This window comes from Cannabis sativa, chromosome 5 (assembly GCF_029168945.1).
Source record: "Cannabis sativa cultivar Pink pepper isolate KNU-18-1 chromosome 5, ASM2916894v1, whole genome shotgun sequence".
In the NCBI taxonomy this organism is placed as follows: domain Eukaryota; kingdom Viridiplantae; phylum Streptophyta; class Magnoliopsida; order Rosales; family Cannabaceae; genus Cannabis; species Cannabis sativa.
Window position 1 is genome coordinate 28,297,693 of NC_083605.1, and position 17,462 is coordinate 28,315,154.

The 17,462-nt window shown below is 31.7% G+C and overlaps 3 protein-coding genes across 10 annotated transcripts; 1 reads left to right on the forward strand and 2 right to left on the reverse strand.

Annotated features, from left to right (window-relative positions):
- Window positions 1-1,032: 1,032 nt before the first annotated feature.
- On the forward strand, window positions 1,033-9,961 carry LOC115716395 (carotenoid cleavage dioxygenase 7, chloroplastic). The gene is made up of 7 exons (XM_030645181.2): window positions 1,033-1,994; window positions 8,183-8,311; window positions 8,431-8,562; window positions 8,652-8,927; window positions 9,012-9,097; window positions 9,390-9,698; window positions 9,800-9,961. The coding sequence occupies exons 1-7, from the start codon at window positions 1,154-1,156 to the stop codon at window positions 9,944-9,946; spliced, it is 1,920 nt and encodes a 639-aa protein (XP_030501041.2). The 5' UTR covers window positions 1,033-1,153; the 3' UTR covers window positions 9,947-9,961.
- LOC133037863 (uncharacterized) lies at window positions 1,932-6,062 on the reverse strand. 8 transcript variants are annotated; one of them, XR_009687849.1, is made up of 5 exons: window positions 5,447-6,055; window positions 5,032-5,145; window positions 4,866-4,902; window positions 4,621-4,698; window positions 1,932-4,506 (listed from the first exon to the last, which is right to left on the reverse strand). XR_009687849.1 is itself a non-coding variant. In XM_061115582.1 (4 exons), the coding sequence occupies exons 1-4, from the start codon at window positions 5,503-5,505 to the stop codon at window positions 4,246-4,248; spliced, it is 435 nt and encodes a 144-aa protein (XP_060971565.1). In that variant the 5' UTR covers window positions 5,506-6,059; the 3' UTR covers window positions 1,932-4,245. The 8 variants fall into 8 exon arrangements, 1 of the variants encoding a protein (XP_060971565.1); XR_009687847.1 differs by having other exon boundaries at window positions 4,621-4,719; window positions 5,447-6,045; XR_009687848.1 differs by having other exon boundaries at window positions 5,032-6,062.
- Window positions 9,962-10,374: 413 nt separating the features above from the next.
- On the reverse strand, window positions 10,375-17,079 carry LOC115716396 (nuclear pore complex protein NUP62). The gene is made up of 9 exons (XM_061115581.1): window positions 15,613-17,079; window positions 14,966-15,062; window positions 14,477-14,555; window positions 13,693-13,815; window positions 13,199-13,276; window positions 12,263-12,366; window positions 11,200-11,287; window positions 10,899-10,997; window positions 10,375-10,691 (listed from the first exon to the last, which is right to left on the reverse strand). Exons 1-9 carry the CDS (start codon window positions 16,970-16,972, stop codon window positions 10,599-10,601), a joined length of 2,121 nt encoding a protein of 706 aa, XP_060971564.1. The 5' UTR covers window positions 16,973-17,079; the 3' UTR covers window positions 10,375-10,598.
- Window positions 17,080-17,462: the final 383 nt, after the last annotated feature.

Sequence of the window (17,462 nt, forward strand, 5' to 3'; positions counted from 1 at the left end):
TTCGGAGTATTGGTTATAATTATTATTTCCAATTTTATAAAAAATAAATATAATTTTTTTAAAAAAAATAATTATTAGAAACTTGCCGTAAAAGGTTATTAGATTGTTACCTTATTAATTTTTTTTAGTGCCCATCAATGGGTATTACCCATTTAGAAGTGTTCCATATATATATAAAGTATTTTAACTAAAACATTTCACATTATAATTTGTGAAAAAGAGATTTTTTATCTACAACTTTTAGATAGATGTTATCTTCAATTATCAATAATTTAGAAATTGAATTTTAATTTTCTTTTTTATTTCACACACATTTAAGTTGTGTTTTCTTTAGTATTTGAACATGAATTTTTAGTTTATTTTGAGATTATCTTAAGAACATATTACACTCAAATTATCAAGTTTTCTTAAACACTATAATATATTACATCTAGTATTTATTTTTAATTGTCAAAATTATAAATTACATTATTTAGATATACATAATAATAATCTCACCTAATAAGTAATAATATTTTTTTTTTAATTGTTATTATATCTTTTAAATAAAGTAAAAAATACCTAACATAAAATTAGTAGACGTGCTTCGCACATAACTTTTTACTAGTATATTGTTACGTGCGATGCACGTATGCTATGTTTTATATTAAGTATTATATTATGATTTCGGAAGAAAATAAATGAATCAAAAATAAATAATATTTAATTTAGAGAGATTTGAATAATAAATTTAAATTAAACTTTTATGTCCAGTAAAAACATATTGGAAACAATAATAATAAGGTTATAATATATACCCTCAATTCTCAAAGTCTCGATTATAAAGTAACAAAGAAGTATTAAAATTTCATCTGCTCATTATAAAGCCACCTTCACTCAAAATAGTACAACAAAAGTAACAAAGAAGTATTAAAGGTGTAAATTTTACCAAAAGCAATGAGAATTAACAACTGATGATTGCATTCTGTTTTAGGTGAAATTGAGAGAGAGAGGCTTTTGTTGTGTTTACCTAGCCACTCTTAATATATAAAGATATATATATATATATAATATTTTATGATAAAATGCACATTTATGGATATATAAATAGAATGGTTAATTGGCCAGCGCACTCTAAAAACAAACTTCCAAAACTATAATATTCTCTTTAACAATGCTGAGCAACTTATGCCTCGAAATTATTCCTCCAAAACACCCTTCTCCGCTCCAATCACCTGCCGTTCACCGGGTTCATCTGTCACCGCTCACTAAGGCAAGACCACAACAACCACCACCTCCAACAGCAGCCCTTTCCATTTCCACGTCTGTCAACGACAACCGCGTCACTACCACTAGTAATATCCCAATAATAACTTCCCAAAACGACGCCGTCGAAGACTCCACTGCTGCATTTTGGGACTATCAGTTTCTATTTGTTTCCCAACGATCGGAGACAGCTAAACCGGTAACACTCCGAGTCGTGGACGGCGCTGTTCCGACTGATTTTCCCATCGGTACGTATTACTTGACGGGACCAGGGATATTCTCAGACGATCATGGCTCGACGGTGCACCCTTTGGATGGGCATGGCTACCTCAGGGCCTTCGTTTTCGACTCCTCTCAGGAGGTCAAGTTCATGGCTCGGTACGTGAAGACTGAAGCCCAAACAGAAGAGCATGACTCGGAAACTGACACGTGGCGGTTCGCTTACCGGGGGCCGTTTTCTGTGTTGAAGGGAGGACAGAAGCTTGGGAACACGAAGGTGATGAAGAACGTAGCCAATACAAGCGTTTTAATGTGGGGAGGAAGGCTGCTGTGTTTGTGGGAAGGTGGCGACCCTTATGAGATTGAATCTCGAACGTTGAATACCATCGGAAAGCTTGATTTGATCAATGGCTGTGATTCGGTTTCGGATGCTGTTTATAATAATAATAATAATAATAATAATAAGGTGGATGACGACGATGATGATGCCTGGGGTTTGGCCGCGCGCCTCTTGAAACCAATTCTATACGGTAACGATTATTTGTCTTATATATTTATATTTAACTTTAAATTAATATGCTTTTTTTTTTAAAAGAAATTAATATGTATTTATTAAAAAATAAAAAATTAATATGAATTTTAAGAACAAATAAATTTTATTTTTGAAAAACATAAATTAATTCATCCAATTATATATTTAGAGTTTCCACATTAAATTATTAGGCTAATTAGTAATTAATAATTTTTAAACCAAACTTTGAAATTTAATACATGTTAAAATTTAAAAAAAAAAAAATTAGTAATTAACCAAATTATTATTACTCTAACTTATCCAGATTTTTCAATTAAAAGCGATTAAAAACCTGTACAGGTCAAATGTGAACTATATCCTGTCGAACCAATCAAATGTAGTCAAATCAATTAATGAATTAACACTTCTATTGTTTCGAAAAAAAATTTAACACTTCTACTTTTAGGTTCCGTCATCTACCTCTCATACCATTTACAGGCATTATATCCTTTTTCTTTTACTTCCACGTGTAGTAAAGCGTTTCATTGTTGAAAAACGTGTAACTTTCTTTTTTTGCAATGAACAACGTTTACAACTTTAATAGAGATATATAACAACTATCTCCAATGCATTATTTAAAATAAAATGCTAAAAATTTAAATATTATTTAAAAATATAATATTTTATTTTATCTATTTACTTTTAAAAATATTTTAATATATAGAATTCTTTAAAAACAATATAATAATTTCACTAATTATTATTTAATATATATTTGTAATAATTTTTTAACTTTAATTTTTAAAAAAATAATAGCACCAATAATATAACATTACATCCATGTAAATTTTTAGAATAATATATTTTTCTCTTTAAGCATCTCAATATTTTGCAAATGTACACCTCACCAAAAAACCTTTTAACATTTTACCATATTGGAGATGCTCTAAAGAGGATCGTCCTCTGTATCCTCCATCTTCATTTTGTCATTCTCCTCTATATTCCACCGTGAATGGAAATCCAAAAGCCAAAAATCATTGAATCAATATACAAATCGATAAGTAAAATGTGATCATCTTTCAAAAAAAAAAAAAAAAAAAAACTTATGGGATCAAAAAGAGTGGGCTCTCGAAAGAGGGTGTTGAAGTGTTTAGATACCGTTTTCATTGTGACGTTGGCGAAGTTCAACGCAGACCCGGCCCTGACTTTGTAGGGAACCAACGTAAAAATGCAAATTGTTATATATATCACGTGGTATTTTAAAAAAATTGGAGCCTTCAATATATATATATTAAAAGCCTGTCCATGGTAGAGTTTAGAATCGGCCACATAATCACGAATTTTTCTTTTAAAAAAAAAAAAATCTGCATTTGGGATGTGTGGAAGAAACCTTACTTTTTTTTTTTTTGTTGTTTTCGTTTTTATTTTTGAGCACCTTATCATACTTATTAAGTATTGAGGAGTAGTGGAACACTTGTATTTAAAGCATCTTTTATCCATTTTTTATATGTAAGACTTGAGTTAATATCGAACAGAATATATTAGTTAATGTTATACCATAGTTAACTGCATATTTGTGCGGTTGTGGTTAAGGCCAAAAAAGAAAAAAATTAAGCAAGTGGTTAAGATTTTCACTTAACCACATTTCGTTGGCTGGTCAAACTTCTATATTTTCTCTGCCTTGCACCACTCTCACCCCCAACATTCTTCTGCAAATTTTGAAGTCCACCACCCAAATCTCGTAGATGCCTCCACTTACACACCTTTCACCTACGTTCCAGCTTTACGTACCTAATTAAGTTTCTACAAGTATAATATATAAATACCAAAACTACCTAAGCTTACTAGAACTGCAGACTCAACCTCGTAAATGAGAGTTATAACTTCGGTAATAAATAATAATGTCGCATTATTTTAGTAAAGTAGTTTTGCTATAAGACTCAAATAGTTTTAAGTATTTATTTTAGATAGTTTAGTCACTAATAAAATTTTTAGTATTTATTTGTGACAGTTACAAAAGTTTGGGAAATTATATTGTACTCCAATTGCTATTTAGTGAAATTACCTAGAGTATTAGGTAATATTTAAGTATTCAAATTATTTTTGGGAAATTTTTTTATGGTTTTTTTTAGGGAAACTTATAAAAATACTGTTTTTTTCCCCAAGTTTTACAATAATACTGCCACACGGCAATAATTTTTTTTTTACTGTCCAAGCTCCTTTTTTTTTCTTTCATATTGTCCAGACTTAAAATATTTATTTTTATACTGTTAACAGTAATAAAGCACAAACGGCACCTCCTTCGTGGTTGGGGACGGACAAATCAACACTAGAATCATAGAAACACCAGGAAAAAACCATAAAATTTGGCAAAGAGAAAAAATTACTAAATCAACAACAATCCTATAAAAAAAACATAAGAAAACACTACTAAAACAACACAAAAAAACTACAGAATATAAAAAAAAAAAACAAGCATAAAAAAACTTTGGAATGGTAGTATTTCGATCGGGTGTACTTGGATTCCCATCCTATAAAAAAAAACATCAAAAAACACTACTAAAACAACACAAAAAAAAAAATAATAAAGAACATAAAAAACAAGCATAAAAAAACATTAAAACTAAAATAATGAAATTACACACCTCGACAACCCTTTTCCTAATTATGTCTTCGAACAGATCAGTTGATTGAACAATCTTCACTTGGTATTTTCTCTTTCCCTAAGAGTTAACAAAATAAAACTAAAAAAACAACAAGACACAGAGTCAAACAAATAGAAAACTATAAAATAAGACTAACAAAAAAAAAAACATGCAAGAAAAAAAAATAGGAAATATAATCAACTTGAAAAAACTCTTAAAACAACACAAGATCAATAGAAAAAAACCTTATCAGATTTGGGAGACTTTTGAACTTTCTTTCGGCTGTTTGCAACAAACAGAAAACTATAAAATAAGACTAATAAAAAAAAAACATGCAAGAAAAAAAAATAGGAAATATAATCAACTTGAAAAAACTCTTAAAACAACACAAGATCAATAGAAAAAAAAAACCTTATCAGATTTGAGAGACTTTGGAACTTTGGCTCAAACTCAAAATCGGAGTCGGAGTTCTCTAACACAGATTGAGGGTATTTTTTGATTTAGTGTTCTTTGAATTACCATAACCTATATTTGCAAGAACAGATCTAGAAAATCACAATAAAAAAACCACTCTTTTATTTCCCTCCAAAAGTGTGATTAAAAATTAGAAAAATTAAAAAAATGAGAAGAAGATGAAGAAGAAGAACTGAACAAGAAATAAAATAAAAAATTTATATGTTAATGGAGAGAGTAAGAGAACTTAAGGAGGAAGATAGTGAGAAAAAAGATGATAAGTGTATGGATTTTGAAAAAATAAAATAAAAGAAAGAGACCCATGAAGAAGAAGAAGAAGAACAGAAGATGAGCAATTACTATTACATGATACCTTATCTTCATGTTCATAAGATGAGTCCACCCATCTTCTAAAAAGAACAAGTACTTCATGTTGTTCTTGTTCTGCAAATATTATAAAAGGACATGTGTTTGATAAATAGTGGGACATGTTGTGTGAGATTTTTAAATTTATTTAAATAAAAAAAAAGTATGAAAAACATATCACCAGCCCACATCCCATCAACCATTTAATCAGAAGATAATATAATAATTATTAAATAATTTTTAAATCATTAAAATAAAAAAAATAATAAAGAACTAGTCACTTTCACACAAACAGTGTAGGTTTGGTTTCAATAAACTGTGGGCAAAGTGGGAATGAATGGGATGAGTTGGATGCCTCAAAACAAAACAATTATGGTATATTAAACTTTCCAAAGGCAGGATACTGCCAAAAAAAATTAAAATTCAAAAATAGTATAAAAGTAAACTTGAGCGTGTAACAGTATAAACAAAAAAAATTAAGAAAAAACAGTAATAGGTGTAAATTTCCCTTTTTTTATAGCAAAGTTTACAAAAATAAAGGCTTTTTTTTAAAAAAAAAAAGAAAAAGAAAAAGAAAAGAAAATAATAAATAAATAAAAATATATATTATATGAAAAAAATACAATAAAAAAATTTTAAATATGAGAAAAATAGTCTACGGCAACTAGTTACCTCTTTAGCTAATCAATTATTTTATATATATATTTTTTTTTGCTTACTTTTTTAACTTTTTAAAAAAAAAAAACAAAAAAAATATCCATAAAATAATTTTTTTAAAAAAAAACGTGTTTTTACACAAATTGTATAAAAACTCATAAAATATAATTTTCATTTATTTTTTATTGTAAAGTTAATATTATATTTGTAGCATTTATTATTGTTTTTTTTTAAAAGGTAGCATATACTATTTAAATACTCCAAATTAGGTAATTAAAACAAACACAATAATTTATGAACCTTAATTAGAATGATGTCAAATCCTATAGTTATATTAATATTTTTGAAGCATGATTTGTTTTAAGGGATAATTAGATGAAGTACTTTTTTTTAAAAAAAAAAAAATTGTACTTTTACGTTTAAAGATTTTATATATATAATATATATTTATGATATTTTATAAAACAACATAAAAATAACAAAAAAATACATAAAATAATAGAAGAGTAATATCAAAATAACAAAAAAAAAATAACATACAAATAAGGGGGAGAGATAGAAGGCCTCTACTTCTTAACCTTAGATTCTTCCTTTTGAATTTCGCCAAAAAAAAAAAAAAAAAAAAAAACTAACAAGAGCTCAATCAATATAAAAATACACTAAAAGACTGTATTTTTTGTAAATAATACTACAAAAAATAATTATTTTTAGTGACAATTTTTAGTTATAATATAAATTTTTTATGACTAAATATGACTTTAAGACCATTTCCAATGCAAAATGTAAATTTTGTACTAAATTTGACACAAAATAAATTTGTGCTACATTGAGTCCATTATTTACAATTGTACTCCAATGCACAAGATGTAAAATAAGTAAACAAATAATTAATTACATTAATTGTCATTTGATATTTTATTGAGAATATACAAAAACTATTATTTTTTATTCTTTTATTATTTAAATAATGGTAATATGATAAATAAAGAATGCAAAGTTTAGTAAAAGTCAATCAATCATAATAATTAGTGGCATTATAGTAAATAAAAAAGTAGCATTTATTGTGGACTAAATTTGGCACAATGCTATATCTTGTGCCAAATTTGCCACAACTTTTAGCATGTGTCAAATTTAACACACTTTTTAAAACACCATTTGAGCAATAATTTTTTTAAAACACCATTGGAGCAATAATTTTTGTTAAGTGTGTTAAAAATAACTATACACCACCTTTTTAGCACTCCATTGGAGATGCTCTAAGTCACAAAAAAAAAATCTTTTGACTAAAATATAATATTTAGGTACACGTTGTCACTAATTTAGTTTTAGTCATAACAAGTATTGTGACTAAAAACACATTTAGTCACAACAAATTGTAATTTTTGTAACTAATACCTTTAGTCAGAGACTTTTTAGTCACAATATTAGAATGATGATCTACAATTAGTTACAACTTTTTTACTTTTAGTCATAAATTTTGTTGTGACTAAAAATAAATTTTTTTGTAACGTAAAATTGTAAAAAGATTTAAAATTCCGGACAATCGTATTTTTGTAATTTTTTTTATTATGTTTAATTTTTGAAATAATCCCTTGTTTTAATCTTTAAATATTCAACAATATATACCAAAAAACTTAACAAATAACAATATGTAACTCTTCTGGTTGGGTTTTAGCTCGGTCACTTGTCTTTTTGGTGGTGTGTTGACTCATGTGATGGCTGAAACTATGGCCTTCTGTATGGTGTTGGGTTTTATGTTTGTCTTAGCTATGTTCATGTTTTAGTAGAATCGGATTGTCTTAATGTCATTATTACGCTCAAAACTTACTTGGTGGACTATTTTTATTTAGATTGCATTATTAGAGATACTTTGGCTTATTGTACTTGTTAATAGTGCAATTACTCACTCATTAGTACAAGTGTACAACTAACTCTTGCGTTAGATAATCAATTTATTTGGTGGCATGGCTATTTCAGTTGTATTAGTGCCTCTTTGCTGATTGTTCTCAAAAAGACATTAATATGTAACTTTTCAGTACTCGTGAGTTTATTTATTTAGCAATGAATTATATGTGTATTTTTATAGGAGTGTTCAAGATGCCTCCCAAACGATTGTTATCTCATTATAAGCTGGATATTCAAAGGAATAGGCTCCTTACCGTGTCATGCAATGCAGAAGATATGCTACTTCCCCGCAGTAATTTTACATTTTATGGTAAAATAATACATAGATTAATTTATAATAATGTCTTAACGATTAAAGCTGATGAGTTTTATCGTTTTAAAAAAAGGCAATACTAATCATAATGCAACATTTAATTTTTCATCTTGCAGAATTCGACTCAAATTTCAAATTGTTGCATAAGAAAGAGTTTCACATATCTGAGCACTTAATGATTCACGATTGGGCTTTTACCGACAGTTACTACATAATATTTGCCAACAGAATCAAACTTAATGTTCTTGGTGATTAAACAACTTTAATTTTTTTTCATTTTATTTTATGATCTGTTTTATGTAATTTATGAAAAATATGTATATATAATATTGGACAGGTGCAATAACAGCAGTAAGTGGGGTTAGTCCAATGATAGAGGCATTATCAGTAAATCCAGACAAAACCAAAACGCCAATTTACTTGCTTCCTCGATTTCCTGAGGAAAATAAAATAAAACGTGATTGGAGAGTGCCACTGGAAGCAAATTCACAGTTGTGGTTACTCCATGTTGGCAATGCTTATCAAACTTTGGAGGACAACGGGAATAAGATCAATATCCAAATACATGCTTCTGCTTGTTCTTATCAGTGGTTCAATTTCCGCAAACTATTTGGTAATTAAATTATAATATATGTATATATGTGTGAAATTTATTGTAATTAATTTAATTAATTTATTGGGAAGGTCTATCTTATAGGTTATGATTGGCATAATGGTAAATTAGATCCTTCAATTATGAACTTAAATCATGGCAAAAATGACACCTTGCCTCACCTACTTCAGGTTTGTATTTTTCTCTCTTGACTTGGTGTATGTCTGAATAAATTAGCACTCATAATTTATACCAACCATTCATTCATAACCTTGGCGAAAGATTGAGTAATTTTTAACCATGTTGCATAATTAAGTTGACACATAACACATCATTTTCATCTTTCTTTCCTTGTCTTTTTTCTTTGCTTCATTTTATTTTCTCCAAAAAAAAAATTCTAGTGGGGCAATAGTATAGTATATATAAGTAGATTCTTAGATTGAACAGAAGAGCTAGCTGAGATTGAAACAACATTAATTGTAGGTATCTATAACGGTAGATGCTGAAAATTGTAACTGTGAAGTTGAGACTCTGAACAAATGGAGCAAGTCATCGGATTTCCCAGCTATAAACTCAGCATTTTCAGGCACCAAAAACACTTACGTATATGCAGCATCGTCGTCAGGGTCACGCCCAACTTTGCCTCATTTTCCGTTCGACACAGTGGCCAAGCTAAACGTTGTAAACAAATTCGTACACACATGGTCTGTTGGTAACCGACGATTCATCGGAGAACCTACTTTTGTTCCCAAAGGAACTGAAGAAGACGACGGCTACCTTCTCGTTGTTGAGGCAAGTGTTACTGACTGCCAACACTAATCTATTGTGACATCTTTAACTAATATGTTGATTTTCTTGTTACCTTGTTCATCTTTCTTCTTCTTCTTTTTCAGTATGCAGTTTCAATACAGAAGTGCTTCCTAGTTATACTGAATGCCAAAAGAATTGGCCAAACCGACGCTCTTGTGGCCAGACTTGAAGTCCCTAAACACTTGAACTTCCCTCTTGGTTTTCATGGGCTTTGGGCAAATTCCAACTAATTCTCATTTTAAATTTTCTTTGTTGAAGTTGTGAAGCAATTGTACAGAGATCATAATTTGACATGAAATTGAAATCACAATTTTGTAATATTGGTCATATCTTTCAATTTTTTGTGTTCACTTTTTGTATATATACATGAGCATAACGAAATTATTCCACGTCCAGCAATACTGGACAAAATTAAAATGTTAACCAAGATCATTTGTTTTGGCTAAGCAACCTCACAAATCTAAAAATCACGACGTAAAGAGTTTTGGGCCAATTAATTGTGGAATGACAGCACGACTTTGTGAGGAGTGTTACACGGTTTTTCGTCAACTAAATATTACGAAATCATAAATTTAGTTAGACCGAATACACAATTTTACTGTCATAACAATTCAATTGTACAGTAGGCATAATTTGTCGTGAAATTGAATCCCAAAAGTTTATAAGCCGAATCTATCACTTTTGTATTAACATCTTGGTGTTGCTTAACAGAAGTCACCGTAATAATTTTACTAACATGTTATGGCAGTAAGAAATTAATCCACATCCTGCAATAACTGGACATAATCAAAATGTTACAATTTAAGCTGAAATAATCAAGTAAAAACATCTCAGTAATCTATAAAAGGTTCATATTCTTTGGCTATACAGCCTTACAAAAAATCAGGACATCCAAAGTTTTGGGCCTGCCAATTGGCGATCAGCAGTAGAGCCCTGGCTGGCTAGCTTCTGAATCCGCGAGGAGAATTCTTCAGCCTGATAAGAGAGTAAAGAATCGGTATTTTAGATCTGTACAAAGAACTATGGGAAGCACATCTTCAAATATCAAATAGTAACAATTTCTTCTAAAAGAGATCATACACGTTCAAGAGTTATCCAAATGGAGAATCATCTCATAAATGCTTAAAATTACTGGGGAATCAACAAAATCAGCAAGAATATTTGTTGAACATTAACTCTAACCTTTTCGTCAATCCACATTAAAGAACTCAGCTGATTGTTTAAAATTCTAACAACCACATCTAGTGGATTCATACCGTCGTTAGCATCAAGCTCTCCTCCCTAAAAGAAATTGAAATAAAGAATATTATTATAACAGTTATCAACAGTAAGCAAAAAAAAAAAAAAACAATTATCAACAGTAAGCTGCCCATCATGAAGTGAAAACCATAAAATGAAAACAATAAAATGAAAGAATATTATTTGACAATATCAACAGTAAGCTGCCTATCATGAAGTGAAAACAATAAAATGAAAGCAATACCTGGTTGGAATTTAGGGTCTGGATGACTGTTTTAATCTGTTCTGTCATCTGCTCCAATTCCCTCTCCATAAACTCAGCCTGCTCATACCTGCAATCAAAATAGAAAGTAAGAAGTGAAAAATAGCAAAAACATTTCTTATAAATATATATGGGGACTTGAACCCCAGACCCCTCACCCACCCACTATAGGAGCACTAATTGCAACAAGAACTCCATAGGATCTAAATCAAAAATTAGAGTGAAGAAGGTTGCAGAATCTTTATTACTCTTCAAGAAGGACAAGTACAGAAAAACCCAAACTATTCGAGTCAGTTTGGAAACTCCATGGAAAGTATTCACTTTCTTACGTTACACAAAAAAATCTGGACCCTCTAAGAAGATAGGCATGGCCTTTATATAGACAGCCATTAACTAAAAGCAATAAAAGAGTTCTAACTAACAAGCAATACAACCAGCCCTAACCATAAGCTGTACTAACTCTCCAACTAGCTTGTAACTTATTCTTACAGTGGCTATATAGTAGGCATGTAAGCATATTTGCGGCCTAAGACCATCTCCAATGGGAGATGTAAAAATTGTGCTATATTTAGTACAAAAAATGAGTTTGTGATATATTTGCAAAAAAAGAATATACATACTTTATAATTTAATGCTAAAACTAAATATACTAAGAAAATAGTCTGACATAAAAGTAAATAAACAGTAGTGCATTAATGGTGATACAAATTTTGCATCATAGCAAATGTTGTGTGAACTTTAGCACAAGATTTGCTATGTGCTGAATTTGGATCACCTTTTAACACACCATTGGAGCACACTTTTTGTAAGGTGAGCTATATTTTAGCTTTACATCTCCATTGGAGATGCTCCAACATTAAACATTTGTACAGAATTTTGCTCAAAATAAAGATTCCAATCTCAGATTCTTTCAAGAACTGAGTATGGGTTTTGGCTATCACAACTACATCAACACCTATGATGAAAATGAGTTCGTTAACATATAAACTTTGGACTTGTATGATTTATTAAGCAATGAAATAAAATTAAAGTTACAAGCACTGACATAGCATCTCTCGTAGAAGCAGCTTCATCATCAAGAAGTAATCCACGCTCATCCTTGTAAATACGCTCAGCTTCTTCTTCCATGCTTTGTAAAGCCTTATCGACCTACATATAATCATATAAAAAACCCCAAATAAATGACAAAATATTGAAGTTCTTTGTCATTCAGTTATTAAATGATACAAACTACAGTATATGTCACCTTTACGCCAAAATTACTAGGATAAATTTGATGTTTTCCAGTAGAAATGTTACTTGTAGATTGTAAAGCAGAAATCAAATGTAAACCCCCAAATAAATGACAAAATATTGAAGTTCTTTGTCATTCAGTTATTTAATGATACAAACTACAGTATATGTCACCTTTACGCCAAAATTACTAGGATAAATTTGAAGTTTTCCAGTAGAAATGTTACTTGTAGATTGTAAAGCAGAAATCAAATGCATCTATTTTTTTTTTATTATTATTATTATTATTATGACTAAACTCCTTACATAGCTCTCAATTAAAACTATAACAATTATTGTGTACGTACCCAAAACTTGAACCTCAAAATTAATGAGAACTTAAATCATGTCTAACCGTTTGAAATACACCTCTTACTCATAAAATGTATTATTAAGGGCCTAAAACTTTGAAAAAGAACAAATCTATCACAAGTGCTTGCACTGAAGAGTAGGAAATGACACAAAAATAGATATTTCACAGCATTTAAGAGCATATTAATTATATATCACATCCATAGGTTTGTTTAAAGAACATTTGGGATTTACTATCCATAAAGAGAACGTTGATTTTCCTTGTTTCTTCTTTTGTGCTCCATAGTCCTAGTTTCTGACTCTTACTCTACTCTTGTATTTCCATGTGCTTCATTGTAGACAATTATTAAAAATAGCATTCGGTAAAAATATACAGAAAAGATCGAAGTGGAACTACCTCTTGTTGATGTGTCTCAACCAACTCCAGTTGCCGCTCCAGGCTAGATTGGGTTTCTACCACTTTTGCCACTTCAATCTAAATTATGAAAATACATTTGAAAAGACAACAAGTAAAAGATATAACATTAAATAAGACAACGAGTAAATGCTGCCTGATATAGATGCAAACAGAGCAAATTACATCAGTACAACAATTGTGCATGGACACAGCATAGGTAGTTAACTAAAAAAGAACAGATACATAACAATTCAAATCAGACAGGAAGAGCATTGCATCTAAAACTGTAATAACTGATCAGAAAACTAGTCTTCTTCAAGTCAAGAGAAAGAAAAGTGGGATTAAGACCCACACATATTGGAGGGTATATACATAAGGATATGCCAAACTGCAATAAGAAAAATGTCAATGATGCATAACTTTGAAGAACATCTTGCTTTGACAAAATTATAAATAGCCTACAACCATTGTATTATAAATAGCAAACAGACTACCTCAAGCCTCAGAAGAACATCACGATTCTGCAAAATCCTCCTGTCCCACTCAGCTATTGTATTAGCCTGCTTTCGAAACTTTCCAGTTCGTTCTTGCAGCTCCAAATTCCATTCCTTGATAATCTTTAGAACAAGAAAAGAAAAATACAAACACTATAAGAGACTGAAACTGCTACTCAAAAAAAGCAGATTCAGTAATAATACAGCGTAGTGAAACTTGAATAGACTTTCAAGTATATTTCCAAAAATATTAAAGAAATATGCATGTGGAGTTCAAGAAACAACAGCAAAAGGGAGGCTTTATGTCTTTTTTCAGCCTACTCAAGTCTGAACCGTTGGGACTATTTGAAATTCAGAAGAACTACGCGGGAGGGAGTACAATTTCATAGTTTGGAAGGGCAACTTATGATTCAATTTCAAATGAATCAGCATTACATTATGTGTTTCTACTTCTTCATCAAAATTGGGAACATCATTGAAGGAATACATATCTTCACTGAAGTTAATGAAAGTATGTTACCATACAAAACCACACATATATGATATGTAGATTTACATAAACATAATAAATTAATCCCAAATGGGGTGTTCACAGCAATACTCTCCAACTTTAGTTATCATGCAAAAGGTTTTTACGTTTAGAAAAGGAAATGTGAAAGATATGTTCGGGTGCATATTTTAAGTGCAATACTCTCAAAATGTACAAACATCTTTACAGGTTTTTTGTAAACCAGAAACTAGAAGGAAATAGAAGATGATACAAAGGTTCAAGCATGTAGAGTACCTCTTCAACAGTCTTCCCAGTAATCTCAGATGGCAATTTTGGTGCACCAGCTACAGCAGTGATAACACTTGAGGTTGTTCTGAAAAAGAACCGACGAAAATGATGACAAGTCAGATATTAAATGCCTATATGTTAAACGGGAAATAGAAATATAGTATAATCTTAGGAACTTGGTTTCTGCCTGAAATAAGATATATTGTAAAATTCATACTGCGTTTACCTCTTGGGGAATCATTAGCAAGTATACTAACTAAGATATACTAGAACGAAACCCTATAAACTACTAGAGCAAAAATTGGACAATAATAATTTTACAAAAATAGGACTTTATTACAACAGCCCTTACATTTAAAAGAAATTCCACTTGCATCCACCTAAAATTCCTAATGACACGAAAAGAAAATGAAATAACAAGTAATGATATTGTACAAAAGAAACATATAGCAGTAATCTCCAGGAATAGCATAATTTTCCAGGAAGTATACAGACCCACTACTAGATGCTACGGTAAGAGAAGTTGACGTTTGAGTTGTAGTTGTGCCAGAAGTGGATGTTGTTAAAGCTAAAGACGCTGAAGTGGGGACTCCTGCAAAGTTATCTCATGCAAATGTCATACATGGAAACATGGATAACAACTAGCTACTAGATTATGGAACGTCAGTAAAAGCAGACCTTGATAAGTAAAATTGTCATATTTAAAATTTGTTATAATAAAAGTTATCTAAGAAAAGCAATCAGTATGATATAGATGAAACCCCACAAAAATTCTATTTAACACTGTTTTCGTAATTTCATTTACTTCTTTAAGGTTTTAGCAATGAAATTCAACAAAATAACAGATGGAGAATACAATCTTGTATGAATATCTCCCCCTAAACAAAGTCCAGTGCTTAATTTACAATGTACCTATAGGTTATACACTGCAGGCTATCAACTACTATCAAGTATCAACCATCAAAATAAATTAAGCCAGATAATACAATACAATACAATAACAGTAACGATACCTATTAAACAATTTCCACTACATATAACTTACATATACATATATAAAAATATATTATGTATACAATGAAATAAATATGCCCAATTATGTAAAGAACATGTCATTTATAAAGAAAACGTTGCAAACTAACCAATCGAAGGCACAGTAGAGGTCGATTGTGCTTGTGTCGATCCAGCAGCAGGTGTAGTTGCTTTGGTCGACAATGAAAAACTCGGAGAAGAACCAGCAGTGCCAGATGAGGCAGCTTTGGTGGCTAGACTAAAACCAGTAAACGTCCCAGAGGTGGTCGATGGAGCAACTGAGCTGGAAGTGGCTCCCGCAGCAGTAGTAGTAGACGAAGAGGTTGCTCCAAAAGCAGGCACTGAGAAAGAAGGTTGAGGTGCACTATTAGAAGCCGGAGTTGAAGAAGCGGTCGTTGTTGTCACCGTTGAAAACGATGGCGCTGCGGACGTTGCGAATGATAATGAACTGGGCTTCGCTGCCGGTGTGCTAGAAAGAGCGGTGGCCGATGAGGCTGCATTGGCTGACCCAAATGGAGACTGGGAAGCTGAAGCTCCAAACGAGAAGGCTGAAGAATTTGTAGACGAGGATGCAATAGGAGCTGAAGAAGTTACGGTAGTGGCGGTAGAATCTGTTGAGGGCTTTCCAAAAGCCGAAGCAGTAGAGAATGAAAACCCTGACGAAGACGCTGAGAAAGGTGAAGCGGAGCTTGAATTTGAAGCAGAACTGCTCGTGGACAAGTTTGGGAATGCAGGAGTGGTTGAAGCAGAAGATGAAGACGAAGAAGAGCCAAAGAAGGAAGAGGAAGAAAACGGAGATGAAGCAGCTGATGACCCAAACAAAGATGAAGAAGAGCTTGGTGTTGATGTAGGAGCCCCGAACAGGGTCTGACTAGAACTTGACCCAAACAAAGAAGGCCCGGAACTAGTCACAGTAGATGTCCCAAGAAGGGCGGAGCTAGATCCCGATATGGATAAAGAGGCACCGAAAGCAGTAGAGCCTGAACTCGCAGCGGGAAAGGTCGGACCAGTAGTTGTTCCAAACAATGACGAAGATGAAGTCGCCGTGGTCGAAGCTGAACCAAACAAGGGCGAAGCTGAAGGCGTAGATGATGTTGCTGTTCCAAACTGGAGAGGACTCGAAGTTGGCGCAGCAGTGGAACCAAACAAAGACCCGGCAGTGGAGGAGGACCCAAAGAGGGACGGAGTAGACCCAGGCGCGGAGGAAGGGGTCCCAAAGAGAGGTGCTGAAGAGGGAGAAGAAGATACGAAGCCAAAGGGAGACGGAGCGGGGGCGCTAGGGTTTGCTGAAGAGAGAGGAGAAGATCCGAATGAAGAGGCGGTGGGAGCGGAGGATCCAAATGCAAATGGAGAGTTTGATGAGAATGAGGAGGAAGAGGAAGAAGAAGAAGAAGGGTTTGAGAATGAGAAACCCGAAGACGGTTGTGTAGCGGCGGCAGGTGCGGAGGAGCCGAAAGAGAAGCCTGACATTTTCGCCCTCTATTATTTGGTATGAGCTCTCACTGTTTTTGCTGAGGGGTTTTAGTTTAAACCAACCAAGGTTTTGACAATCGGCCTAATTTGCTTAGGGTGTGATTGGTTTAGGATTTGAAAGCTCTTCTATGTTTTTAAAAATTAAAATGTGCCTCACATAAGATTTTTGATTGATTAAGTGTTTTCAAAAGTAAAATTTGAATATTATTTTGAGTTTTAGACTAAAAAAAACACTATTTTTATGTTTTTTTTCAAATCATGGAATCCAAAAACTCTCTAATTATTCTCTTAATTTTTTATTTTGAGATTCTCAACTAATCACATATTCAATTTTTTAAAACTCAAAAACATTAAATCACACAGTAAACTGGTGCGATATTTTCTCTCTTGTGATTTTTTTTCTCTCTCTAGTACGTTGAAGAACTTGCTACGATAACCCAGAAGCTTCTGCGACCAACGACGACAACTCACAAGCGAGTCGAGACCC

Excerpts from the sequence above, each read along its gene's own strand:
- LOC115716395 (XM_030645181.2), top strand. The coding sequence starts at position 1,154 with ATGCTGAGCAACTTATGCCTCGAAATTATTCCTCCAAAACACCCTTCT. Across the intron at positions 8,312-8,430 it reads CAGTAATTTTACATTTTATG|AATTCGACTCAAATTTCAAA; the intron begins GTAAAATAATAC and ends TTCATCTTGCAG. Across the intron at positions 9,098-9,389 it reads CCTTGCCTCACCTACTTCAG|GTATCTATAACGGTAGATGC; the intron begins GTTTGTATTTTT and ends CATTAATTGTAG.
- LOC133037863 (XM_061115582.1), bottom strand. The coding sequence starts at position 5,505 with ATGAAGTACTTGTTCTTTTTAGAAGATGGGTGGACTCATCTTATGAAC. Across the intron at positions 4,903-5,446 it reads CTTATGAACATGAAGATAAG|CCGAAAGAAAGTTCAAAAGT; the intron begins GTATCATGTAAT and ends TGTTGCAAACAG. Across the intron at positions 4,507-4,620 it reads TTAGGAAAAGGGTTGTCGAG|GATGGGAATCCAAGTACACC; the intron begins GTGTGTAATTTC and ends TTTTTTTTATAG.
- LOC115716396 (XM_061115581.1), bottom strand. The coding sequence starts at position 16,972 with ATGTCAGGCTTCTCTTTCGGCTCCTCCGCACCTGCCGCCGCTACACAA. Across the intron at positions 12,367-13,198 it reads TTGAGACACATCAACAAGAG|GTCGATAAGGCTTTACAAAG; the intron begins GTAGTTCCACTT and ends GATTATATGTAG. Across the intron at positions 10,998-11,199 it reads AGACCCTAAATTCCAACCAG|GGAGGAGAGCTTGATGCTAA; the intron begins GTATTGCTTTCA and ends AATTTCTTTTAG.